This window comes from Pecten maximus, chromosome 8 (genome assembly GCF_902652985.1).
Source record: "Pecten maximus chromosome 8, xPecMax1.1, whole genome shotgun sequence".
Lineage (NCBI taxonomy): Eukaryota > Metazoa > Mollusca > Bivalvia > Pectinida > Pectinidae > Pecten > Pecten maximus.
Genome location: NC_047022.1, coordinates 45,768,911 through 45,782,999, shown reverse-complemented (window position 1 = coordinate 45,782,999; position 14,089 = coordinate 45,768,911). Strand labels below are relative to the sequence as shown.

At 36.4% G+C, this 14,089-nt stretch overlaps 2 protein-coding genes across 14 annotated transcripts in view; one reads left to right on the top strand and one right to left on the bottom strand.

Annotated features, from left to right (window-relative positions):
• LOC117333679 (RIMS-binding protein 2-like) overlaps positions 1-14,089 on the bottom strand; it is a 323,862-nt gene that overhangs the window by 267,292 nt on the left and 42,481 nt on the right. The gene's annotated exons all lie outside the window — the stretch shown is intronic.
• On the top strand, positions 8,071-13,923 carry LOC117333681. Its single transcript, XM_033893101.1, has 2 exons — positions 8,071-8,168; positions 12,049-13,923. Exon 2 carries the CDS (start codon positions 12,249-12,251, stop codon positions 13,098-13,100), a length of 852 nt encoding a protein of 283 aa, XP_033748992.1. The 5' UTR covers positions 8,071-8,168; positions 12,049-12,248; the 3' UTR covers positions 13,101-13,923.

Below are 14,089 nucleotides of genomic sequence, written 5' to 3'. Positions count from 1 at the left end.
ATATAGACCCAGGCAGTGACAACTTAATGGAAGCTATATAGACCCAGGCAATGACCAAATAATGGAAGCTATATAGACCCAGGCAGTGACCAATTAATGGAAGCTATATAGACCCAGACAGTGACCAATTGATGGAAGCTATATAGACCCAGGCAGTGACAACTTAATGGAAGCTATATAGACCCAGGCAATGACCAAATAATGGAAGCTATATAGACCCAGGCAGTGACAAATTAATGGAAGCTATATAGACCCAGGCAGTGACCAATTAATGGAAGCTATATAGACCCAGGCAGTGACCAATTAATGGAAGCTATATAGACCCAGGCAGTGACCAATTAATGGAAGCTATATAGACCCAGGCAGTGACCAAATAATGGAAGCTATATAGACCCAGGCAGTGACCAATTAATGGAAGCTATATAGACCCAGGCAGTGACCAAATAATGGAAGCTATATAGACCCAGGCAGTGACCAATTAATGGAAGCTATATAGACCCAGGCAGTGACCAAATAATGGAAGCTATATAGACCCAGGCAGTGACCAAATAATGGAAGCTATATAGACCCAGGGAGTGACCAAATAATGGAAGCTATATAGACCCAGGCAGTGACCAATTAATGGAAGCTATATAGACCCAGGCAGTGACCAAATAATGGAAGCTATATAGACCCAGGCAGTGACCAATTAATGGAAGCTATATAGACCCAGGCAGTGACAAATTAATGGAAGCTATATAGACCCAGGCAGTGACAAATTAATGGAAGCTATATAGACCCAGGCAGTGACCAATTAATGGAAGCTATATAGACCCAGGCAGTGACAAATTAATGGAAGCTATATAGACCCAGGCAATGACCAAATAATGGAAGCTATATAGACCCAGGCAGTGACCAAATAATGGAAGCTATATAGACCCAGGCAGTGACCAAATAATGGAAGCTATATAGACCCAGGCAGTGACCAATTAATGGAAGCTATATAGACCCAGGCAGTGACAAATTAATGGAAGCTATATAGACCCAGGCAGTGACCAAATAATGGAAGCTATATAGACCCAGGCAGTGACCAATTAATGGAAGCTATATAGACCCAGGCAGTGACCAAATAATGGAAGCTATATAGACCCAGGCAATGACCAAATAATGGAAGCTATATAGACCCAGGCAGTGACCAATTAATGGAAGCTATATAGACCCAGGCAGTGACAAATTAATGGAAGCTATATAGACCCAGGCAATGACCAATTAATGGAAGCTATAAAGACCCAGATTTAGTGACCGATTAATGGAAGCTACATATCTAATGTCACATGTCAGGTTCAAGGATAATCTTTATTTGAATACTGTCTTAACATTATAACAATACAAATCAGAAAAACATGTGAAATTTACCATCCCTTCTCCCAAATGTGTTTTTATAATACTGAACCCTGAGTGTGCCTCTGAAATCCCCCTAATGCTCTTTAGTAGTTGTATTCTCAACATAAAGATTACGATTTATGTTCTGTATGGATAATGTACACTAATATTATTCCGAATTTCAGTCAGCGATTTAAACACACAAATTCTTTTTCATTGTGTTAAAAGTTTAAAATCCAAGTACTGTACTGTACCATCGTTTAGTCCATTGTAAACAAATCTACTAGCATTGTTTAGTCGACTGTAAACAAATCTATTGTAATGACTATAAGTTATTGTCAGATATTTTAAACTACAATAAAATTGTTTTGCTCAATTCCTCTGTAAATTTAATGTGCTTCTACATATCTCTGATATTCAAACCTGTAAATGAATAATGTCACTTGATAGGCTGCATTCTAATGTTAATTCTAGTCTATTTAAATATCATGTCAGCACTTATGTAAATCAAACACGACAGACAATGACATTATACATTCTGAATTGTAAATTAATATTTGATAATTAATATCTTGTGTTTGAAATTTATTGGAATAGAATTGAGGTCTGACAATCTGTGGTATCAATTAAGTTATGAAATAAATCACTATTGATAATAGTCCTTCACAGTCACTATTGATAATAGTCCTTCACAGTCACTATTGATAATAGTCCTTCACAGTCACTGTTGATAATAGTCCTTCAGTCACTATTATCTAATGACTAAAACTGAAAAATATGACCAACTTAACTTATTATTTTAGAAGTTGTAATTTTACTTTTCCTCATTTTTAAATCCTATACACAAACAAATATGTTAACTTTTACTTCTAAGCAAACGAAGGGACATAACTCCTACAGATTTGCAGAACCTTGTCTTATAATGATCCCAATTCACACCAGGTGGAGAACGAAAAATGTTCTAAAGACCTGGAGAACCATTCATGATGACAATGCTTTTGTGGAGAACCATAAACATTGACACCAACAATGGTTTGTGGAGAACCAGTAATGATGACACCAACCATGGTTTGTGGAGAACCAGTAATGATGACACCAACAATGGTTTGTGTAGAACCAGTAATGATGACACCAACCATGGTTTGTGGAGAACCAGTAATGATGACACCAACCATGGTTTGTGGAGAACCAGTAATGATGACACCAACAATGGTTTGTGGAGAACCAGTAATGATGACACCAACAATGGTTTGTGTAGAACCAGTAATGATGACACCAACAATGGTTTGTGGAGAACCAGTAATGATGACACCAACAATGGTTTTGTGGAGAACCAGTAATGATGACACCAACAATGGTTTTGTGGAGAACCAGTAATGATGACACCAACAATGGTTTGTGGAGAACCAGTAATGATGACACCAACAATGGTTTGTGGAGAACCAGTAATGATGACACCAACAATGGTTTGTGGAGAACCAGTAATGATGACACCAACCATGGTTTGTGTGGAACCAGTAATGATGACACCAACAATGGTTTGTGGAGAACCAGTAATGATGACATCAACAATGATTTGTGTGGAAGCAGTAATGATGACACCAACAATGGTTTGTGTGGAACCAGTAATGATGACACCAACAATGGTTTGTGGAGAACCAGTAATGATGACACCAACAATGGTTTGTGGAGAACCAGTAATGATGACACCAACAATGGTTTGTGGAGAACCAGTAATGATGACACCAACAATGGTTTGTGTAGAACCAGTAATGATGACACCAACAATGGTTTGTGGAGAACCAGTAATGATGACATCAACAATGGTTTGTGGAGAACCAGTAATGATGACACCAACCATGGTTTGTGGAGAACCAGTAATGATGACACCAACAATGGTTTGTGGAGAACCAGTAATGATGACACCAACAATGGTTTGTGGAGAACCAGTAATGATGACACCAACAATGGTTTGTGGAGAACCAGTAATGATGACACCGACAATGGTTTGTGGAGAACCAGTAATGATGACACCAACAATGGTTTGTGGAGAACCAGTAATGATGACACCAACAATGGTTTGTGGAGAACCAGTAATGATGACACCAACAATGGTTTGTGGAGAACCAGTAATGATGACACCAACAATGGTTTTGTGGAGAACCAGTAATGATGACACCAACAATGGTTTTGTGGAGAACCAGTAATGATGACACCAACAATGGTTTGTGGAGAACCAGTAATGATGACACCAACAATGGTTTGTGGAGAACCAGTAATGATGACACCAACAATGGTTTGTGGAGAACCAGTAATGATGACACCAACAATGGTTTGTGGAGAACCAGTAATGATGACACCAACCATGGTTTTGAGAGGATTATTAATTATTGAAGATGTATGATGACAATGTCCTTGCTAACTTATTTCTGACAAGAAATCTTAGTATCAAGAACACTAGTATGTTCATCAAATGTAATACTTTTGTCAAATATATATAATACTTATTACCAGGTAAGTATAATACAGAAGATATCACTGCTTAGTAACAGAAATATTATCAAATATCATCCAAAGTTTCATTATCAATCAGTATTTGTTATTTTATAACACATCAAAGATAATGATATGATGATAATTCTACAATACATATTTACCTTCATCCTGTCTACAGGTCTCCCAGCCATTACCTAACATTTATATCCATTATCCGATAGAGGGGCCATGTTGTGTGTCGGTGTAGTTAGTCCTGATACAGATTGTGTTACCCTCATATATAATACATATACCTTCATCATGTCTGTATTCTCACAGCTGAAACCAATTAACATCAATTTCCAAACCACTCAGGTCAGTTTTCATTTTCAACCTTGAATGAACTTCACCCTGACCTCAGACAATCGGAGTTACATAGGTACATTTCACATGCTCGTTTTTCTTTTCATTGATAATTTCATTTTTATTAATATAGAAAATTATCAGAGAGTAATTCCCAGTTATATACAGTATACTGGGCTATATCTCTATGGATCGTCCTCTTTACATCCTAGGGTCAGAATTAGAAACAGATAAACAGCCGATAAAACAGGAAATCAATCTACTGTTCCATCCATATGGAGATACGGTCGATATCATCTGTATCAATTCTCACTTCATTCTTACTCCAACAGCTGTATTCCTACTGTCCAAGTAACAAGTTATCATTCTCACACTAGTACTTTCAGTCATCCAGTTTGAAAATTGATAACAAATTATGTCGCCATCATATTCATTCGGCCATCAGAATATAAACTTTAAACATTTTTTTGTTATTGACGTTCCAGCGAATCCATTTTGCACCCTCCATAAGACGTACATTCCTGATTGCACAAAAATAGATAGCTAGTAAAATGAAGGAATCTGCAGCGCTCATTTAAATGACCTCATGGACAAATGTTAAAGTTTGAAATCACAAAAATTCACAAACTAATCACAAACATTGTAATACCATGATATATAAAAACACTGTGAGACCTGATCACATTCTGATTTACACAGGTGAGTTGTGTACAACTTTACATAAAACACTTGAACCATATGATGGAATCTGCTATGTATCTAAGCAATTTTCTCATGGTCCTTGAAATGAAATGTAAAAGTCCTGTTCATTTTAACTCATGAGTACCTGGATTTAAATGTAAGTATACAACACACAGTAAACAAAGAACACTTGAAAATGGCCGAGAGTTTAGGAAAGCCAGAGTACAAAGACTCCAAACATCCTCCGACTGTATGTGTTCATTCCTAGACCCAAATTGTTTTATGCTAAAAGCCTCGTTAGATTTACTGAAAATTTTGCTGCATTTTTAAACAAATATGCTCCAAGATTAGAACAACATAATTTTATCTTTATTTATAATTCAATATTTAAAAATAAACAATTAAAATTTAGCCACTCATATTATCAAATTTTCTTGAATTCCATATCTTATTTATTAGAAACAAGAGTAAAATGAAGAAATTATTTAAACATTTAAATTAAGCTTGTAAATATCCTCTTCTAACATGTTCAACAACAACACTTTTTTACCTGGAGTATAGGTTTATTGAACACCTGTAGTTTAGGTAACAACAATAGTTATAATACACATCTATTGTTAGCTGCAATACACATCCATTGTCATCTTTATATCTGATCAAACAGGAGTGTACACTGATAATACTGTTGTAGATTTATCATGTCAACAAAATGTCAAAAGCAAAAGCACATTCAATATTTGGATAACGTATTTAAATGTTGACAACAATCAATGTCTATAACCATCCAACTCGAGCACTGATAACCAATTATATTATTTGTGCCACAAAAACATGGATTGTTTGGGTAGAGTTGGACTTCATATTGATCACATTATGATAATTTTTCAATTGCTATTAAATACAAGCTTAAGTCCGAGACTCGTTCAGTATTTGTACAGTGAGCTAAGTAGTTCTATAAAACTCAATGTGAACCACTCCACAATCCAGAACCCGTAACAAATGGTGACGATCTCGCTGTCAATGGTATAATACCCACAACTTAAGTTAGTGGATCTCCCTCTCCCCGTATTAACTTATTGATGTAAAGATCACACTGGGAATAAAACCCAGGATATTCTGACTTGACACCAAAATAAGCTACCTGACTTAACCTAGGGCAGCCCAGTCCTGTTTCTTAATGGAGAATGACATTCTGACTAAAATAAGCTACGTGACCCAACACATCGCACCCCAGTCCAATTTCACTACAATCCTTCCTCCTTCATCAAAAGTCTTCAACCCAAACAGACATACTAGACCCATACCTTCTTTCATTGGTATAACTTAGCAACAAGAGTTCCAAGGGGCCTGTATCACTCACCTTGGCCTCTTTAAAACTGATCTAGATCTGTGACATAGATGCTAAACTGATTATACCTCTTCATTTAAATATACCTAAGAGTAGACTAGGTTTATTCATTCCAGTAGACTCCTTGCCAAATAATATATTGTCCTAACTCTCTTGTTAATTCAGAAAAAGAAATAATAATGATTGGACACAATTGATCTTCATGACTTTGGAAGTAGGTCAAGGTCATTGCTTTGAAAAAAATCCATAGCCATTTATCCCAGCATGCTACTGGCCCTGGAATATCTAGACAGAGAGCCTTTTCGTTAATGATAAGTTGTTTAAAGCTTCTAGCATATTTGACTTCTGTGACTTTCAATGTAGGTCAAGGTCATACATGCTACATGCTACATGTCAATACCAGTTTCCATGGCTTCTTTGTTAATGAGAAGCAGCTGTTCAAAGATGACCTTGAATGTAAGTCTAGCTAGGCCATTCATTTGATCAAACATGCTACAGGCCCAATATTTGGTCTGGAGTAAAAGTTGCTGAAGACTGCCTGCCATCACCTTGCAATGAAGGCCAGATGACACCAAACCAAGGCATACATAAACTCACTTGACTTTCGGGCAGGTGAGTTAATAAGACCCAATGGGCCTGCATGACTCACCTAATATTCACTTACTTGATGATTATCTGCCCTTCATTCCAGGCCTTCCAGTTAAGCAGAAGAAGTTCTTCATATGTTTGAACAAATCTGACCTCTGTGACACTGAATACGGTTCAAGGTCATTTCTTTATGCAAACTTTGCTGTTTCCATTCCGGTAACCAACCAGCCAAATATCTTGATTCTAGGCCTTTTAGTTTGGGTTTGTCAGAAAGTCATTTCAAAGTTTTAACAAATTTGACCTATATGACCTTGAATATGAGTCAATCAAAATTCATTAGGGCTAAAAATGGTGATTAAAATCTATGGGCAGAATGGGCAAAACACGAAATGACAGCAAACAAACGAAACATGTAAAAATGTTAATATATATTGGCACACTTACAACCAGTTTAAAATAAAAAAGGGGCTATGTTTATCCAAATATTGTGATACAAACAGCTTTCAGATAGTTCAAAATTGTGTGTATCACTATGCTAACCGACCCAAAAAGAATCTTTAGACTTGCCATGCTGTTGTAATCAATGCAATAAAAAGTGTTTTACTGTAATGACTGGAAGTGTGTTTTATGTGTACACACACCATAGGTAGAACAGCCAGCCATCCAGTGCTGACCCAACTTAATGTTGCTCATATTCATGAACCATCACAATAGGATACAGAGGTTATCTCCCTTTGACTAATATAGCTGTCCTCATAACGACCATGAACTCCCTACCACACCTATGTATACATGACACTTAGATGTACAAACATAATGAAGCCCTACCTGTTGTAAACCTTACAGATATCTAATTTAAACAAATAATTGCATCTAGACTTTCCTAATTTTGTCACATACAAACCTGACATTCTAACAAATTAATACCAAAAAAGTTTTGTTTATTAATGAGTAAATTGGATAGTTTCAGTACAAATATCAAAGACCATTGATTGATAGTTGGTATTTGAAAGGATAAAATCCAGTGTCTTCCATCAAAATAGAGAGGGATGTATTACTGTTGGAAGTTCTACGAATGAACCTTACAAATGAATATGAGACACCTTAACATTCTATAACATTGAAGTCTATAGTCAAAGTTAAAACACACAATATCTAAAAGTTCATAGAGCAATCCTCTTTATCAGCTAAGATATAGTGATATGTTGTACCGGCACACAGTGTGTGACTTCCCTGATATAAAGCCTTTATAGTGGATATCACAGCCATATACTGGACACAAAGTATCCTCTCCTCAGTGTCCTCCACAACACAGGTAAACAGGACAACACCTTAATTAGTATTCTAACAGGTAAGTGATTTTACTCAGACTGTTAATTGGAGGGTTTCAAACTTTTCTCGTTTATATGAAATTGATACATGTATTTTCAGCAGAGACAAATGTCTGCTTTGTTTGTTTCCAAGTTAGACCACCATGATTCTGAGGAGAACACAGGTAAATGTTATTGTCAGCTGAATCTGCGACCTAGCTCTATTGTACAACCATGCTCTACAAATCAAGAGAAATTCGGTCTCAGCGAACACATACTTAAGTTCTCAGATATACCCTTCAGATCTGCTGTTTAAACCTAATCAGAAAATGAGGTTACAAAGCACAATTCAATGTGTAAAAATAAAAATAAATAAATCTAATCACAACAGAAAATATTTAATAGGTATAAGATAAATATTGTTTTGGAATATAATGTGCCATCTGGAACGGTCAATACAAATGAATATCGACTGACGTGGGTGACGGAATAACTTGAGGCGATAACTTTGTCATTGTTCATTAAATATCATTGATTTCTACAAACCACACACATAGCACTATAAGGTCAACACACTACCGTATTGATAAAAACAATATTACATTTCACAACTTATTTGTTGACTTATGTCATATCGACAATGGGTGATTTCAGTATAGCATTTTTCATATTAGAGATATAAATGTAATTTGGTATACATTATTAGATCAAAATAAAAAAGAAAATTTTCTAAATACACTGTAACATACAAAATTAATTGTTCAGGTGAAAGTGTCAATCCTACACAAGTTATCTTACAAATCTTTTTACATCAAACTAATTATAAAACTCATAAGCTAACCTAGCTTTTTAACAGCAGTAACGAGAACATACAGCAGAAACCTACTAATATCAAGCATTGTCAGCTTAACTAGCTAGTGTAGTTGATCAGTAATTTCCTAGCCTATACAGAAATATCATGGCCAATATTTAAGAATACAGAAATATATTTATATCATGGCCAATATCTAAACATACAGAAATATGGCCATGTATCTATATCCAAGAATACAGAAATATCACGGCCAATATATATCTAAGGATACAGAAATATCCATTGGGGCATAAGTAAACTCCAAGTTTAAATGGAGGGTTTGTCTTTTGTTAACTAAACCCAACCTACTGACGTCACACATCGTAACAAATGACTTATATCAGATTCAGGTGGTTTTGGTCTGTAAGTCAGCTCAATAATGTTTATCAGCATTCCAACACAAACATTTAAATCTAAACAGACCAGTTACAAAGCTTGACAGCTTTAGGAATAATGTTTTACATCTCTTATAGAGGCAACACAAATATATCTAACAGATGTATCAATAGTATTTTGTTTTTATTTGTCATGTTAAGGAAATAAAACATTATCAATTTGTCAGTACATATTGGAGACAAAACAAATTACCTCCATATACATATGTAGATGGGTGGCAACACACTCCCAAGAAATCAGGCTGTATAGGTCCAGGTAAGGTATGGTTAGTATAGGTCCAGGTAAGGTATGGTTAGTATAGGTCCAGGTAAGGTATGGTTAGTATAGGTCCAGGTAAGGTATGGTTAGTATAGGTCCAGGTAAGGTATGGTTAGTATATAGGTCCAGGTAAGGTATGGTTAGTATAGGTCCAGGTAAGGTATGGTTAGTATAGGTCCAGGTAAGGTATGGTTAGTATAGGTCCAGGTAAGGTATGGTTAGTACAGGTCCAGGTAAGGTATGGTTAGTATATAGGTCCAGGTAAGGTATGGTTAGTACAGGTCCAGGTAAGGTATGGTTAGTATAGGTCCAGGTAAGGTATGGTTAGTATAGGTCCAGGTAAGGTATGGTTAGTATAGGTCCAGGTAAGGTATGGTTAGTATAGGTCCAGGTAAGGTATGGTTAGTATAGGTCCAGGTAAGGTATGGTTAGTATAGGTCCAGGTAAGGTATGGTTAGTATAGGTCCAGGTAAGGTATGGTTAGTATAGGTCCAGGTAAGGTATGGTTAGTATAGGTCCAGGTAAGGTATGGTTAGTATAGGTCCAGGTAAGGTATGGTTAGTATAGGTCCAGGTAAGTTATGGTTAGTATAGGTCCAGGTAAGGTATGGTTAGTATAGGTCCAGGTAAGGTATGGTTAGTATAGGTCCAGGTAAGGTATGGATACAGGTTCAGGTAAGGTATGGTTAGTATAGGTCCAGGTAAGGTATGGTTAGTATATAGGTCCAGGTAAGGTATGGTTAGTATAGGTCCAGGTAAGGTATGGTTAGTATATAGGTCCAGGTAAGGTATGGTTAGTACAGGTTCAGGTAAGGTATGGTTAGTATAGGTCCAGGTAAGGTATGGTTAGTATATAGGTCCAGGTAAGGTATGGTTAGTATAGGTCCAGGTAAGGTATGGTTAGTATAGATTCAGGTAAGGTATGGTTAGTATAGGTCCAGGTAAGGTATGGTTAGTATAGGTCCAGGTAAGGTATGGTTAGTATAGGTCCAGGTAATATAAGGTATGGTTAGTATAGGTACAGGTAAGGTATGGTTAGTATAGGTCCAGGTAAGGTATGGTTAGTATAGGTCCAGGTAAGGTATGGTTAGTATAGGTACAGGTAATTAAGGTATGGTTAGTATAGGTCCAGGTAATTAAGGTATGGTTAGTATAGGTCCAGGTAAGGTATGGTTAGTACATGCAGGTCCAGGTAAGGTATGGTTAGTATAGGTCCAGGTAAGGTATGGTTAGTATAGGTCCAGGTAAGGTATGGTTAGTACAGGTCCAGGTTAGGTATGGTTAGTATAGGTCCAGGTAAGGTATGGTTAGTATAGGTCCAGGTAAGGTATGGTTAGTACAGGTCCAGGTAAGGTATGGTTAGTACAGGTTCAGGTAAGGTATGGTTAGTATAGGTCCAGGTAAGGTATGGTTAGTATAGGTCAAGGTAAGGTATGGTTAGTATAGGTCCAGGTAAGGTATGGTTAGTATAGGTCCAGGTAAGGTATGGTTAGTATAGGTCCAGGTAAGGTATGGTTAGTATAGGTCCAGGTAAGGTATGGTTAGTATAGGTCCAGGTAAGGTATGGTTAGTATAGGTCCAGGTAAGGTATGGTTAGTATAGGTCCAGGTAAGGTATGGTTAGTACATGCAGGTCCAGGTAAGGTATGGTTAGTATAGGTCCAGGTAAGGTATGGTTAGTATAGGTCCAGGTAAGGTATGGTTAGTATAGGTCCAGGTAAGTTATGGTTAGTATAGGTCCAGGTAAGGTATGGTTAGTACAGGTCCAGGTAAGGTATGGTTAGTATAGGTCCAGGTAAGGTATGGTTAGTATAGGTCCAGGTAAGGTATGGTTAGTATAGGTCCAGGTAAAGTATGGTTAGTATAGGTCCAGGTAAGGTATGGTTAGTATAGGTCCAGGTAAGGTATGGTTAGTATAGGTCCAGGTAAGGTATGGTTAGTATAGGTCCAGGTAAGGTATGGTTAGTATAGGTCCAGGTAATGTATGGTTAGTATAGGTACAGGTAAGGTATGGTTAGTATAGGTCCAGGTAAGGTATGGTTAGTATAGGTCCAGGTAAGGTATGGTTAGTATAGGTCCAGGTAAGGTATGGTTAGTATAGGTCCAGGTAAGGTATGATTAGTACAGGTCCAGGTAAGGTATGGTTAGTATTTAGTCCAGGTAACACTGCTAGGATTGGAACCCCCCAGTTACTCTAAAAGATAAAACACTGTTAAACAGAACTGAAGACTTTATTTGAAAAAATTAAATTAATGACAAGACAACAATTTTTTTATAAAGAACTATAAATTGTCTTAGAATAACTGAAAAATTGTACTGGTACACATTTATTTCTTAACAAGTTCCATTAGCATTAATGATGCAGGTTCTTATTTTTTTATTTTTTTCAAGACGATTGTAGAATTTCTCTTTTCAGGTCATGGTCATCCCTTAGAGAACATTAAGAACCTGGTTGGTTAACATAAATGTATGTCAAGATGGAATACAGACTTTACAAACATGATCTGCTAAACTCTCTAAAGATTTACAAGTGCATGAGACTTTGAATAAACAAATTGAGACAAATAAGAAGAACACATTGTGCCATTTTATAGCTTAGTGTACAAAGTATTACCAATGAGTGTTTACCATGAAATGTGGAAAAAGGAAGGCTTTCCGACAGCAAAAGATCTTTTGAAAAAACATCAACTTCCTCTAGCAGTAGAACTCTTACATGAAAACTATAATTTCCCAAAAACTGCAAATGCTCTTCTTAAAAAGTACAGCTTGCTAACAGGAGTGGGCCAACTAGGAGATCGACCCCCTCAACAGTCTGCTGTCGAACTACTGAAGTCTCAACGACCCCCTCAACAGTCTGCTGTCGAACTACTGAAGTCTCAACGACCCCTTCAACAGTCTGCTGTCGAACTACTGAAATCTCAACGACCCCCTCAACAGTCTGCTGTCGAACTACTGAAATCTCAACATCTCTGTAATGCAAAAGAACTATGTAAATATGGTTTCCAAACTGCCGATGAACTACTAATGAAAACTCAGTATTTTCATACTTTGGAATGGCTTCTCAAAATGTATCCTGACAAAGGTGCAAAACGACTCCTCCAAAAACACCATTTTTCCACTGTAAACAAACTCCTTGAAAATCAAACATTGGATTGTTTTGTAGCAAAAACAGTTCTTCAGAAACCCAAAATTGAGCGATGTCCCTGTACACATCCCTTGGACAGTCACTATTCAGAACCTATTTACAACACAATCTACCCTAGGAAATACCAGAAAGAAAACAGCCAGCTCAGACAAGCGGATAACTCCAAGTTTTGGTCCAACATCATGTGTACAACATGTCTGCCGTGTTGGACGAGGAGACGGCACCCTGTACATTTGGGTAGGACATACGACATTAACATTGATGAGGAGGAGGAGAATATCTATGTCGACATCAACAAAATGTTTGAAACAGGTCTTAGTTAATCTAGCTATACTACATCAACAATCATAATGTTGAAGGAAATTATAATTATACAAAATGTATCGTATGTTGTATACAAAACAGATTCAGCTTATACAAGCTAGTGATGCTTTCATTTTAGCAATTAATTATTGATCAAGTAACAAATAAAGCTTCAGATTCCTTTTACATAAGTAGACCAACTGACAGGATTCCAGACAGATCTAGTCAGGGTACTGATTTGGTTTATATAGCATTCAATTTCAGAAAGATATAATTAACTCATTCCGTACTTTGTGTTCTTTCGAGATTCCGTACCGGAAGTAGTTATTAGGCTTGCCCCCATACGTTTAAACAAAATGGCAGATTACATGTGCATTTTTGGGTCGTTGTTTTTTCATATAGAAACACAAAGGTTAGTGTTATCTTAAGAAATGTTTAACTAAATAAAATCTAGATGTCAGATTGAACACTCTGAAACGGCCTAGACAATGATGTCCAAAATGCAAATGTAGCAAGCCGCCATATTGTTTACATTAACAACATATTGAGAATAAAATATATCACCTATTACTCTAAAGGAAAAACATGTAACCCAAACGAAATAAAAACAAATTTGTCAGCAAAAATGTTTTGACCATATTTTATTGGTCATTGCATCAGGTGATTGTATATGTCGGGTGATGGTTTCAACAAATCAACATTTTAATAACATCAAATAGGCCTGTTGACGAAAGAGGGAGCTTCAAATTATGTTGACTATAGTCGACAACGGGGAAGAGAGAGCACATTTTTATGTCGACTATAGTCGACAACGGTACTGAAAGAGTAAAAGGATAAAATCAGTTAATCATTTATACTGCATAGTATATGTTCAGGAGGGACATATAAAAACAAGACAATATACAGGCATATTGTGCTTAACCACTTAAATAAGAAGTTATAATTATGTTTTATTTATAAAGGAAATTAGTGACAGAATCTATAAGCAAGTAAAATTTTAATTGTGTCT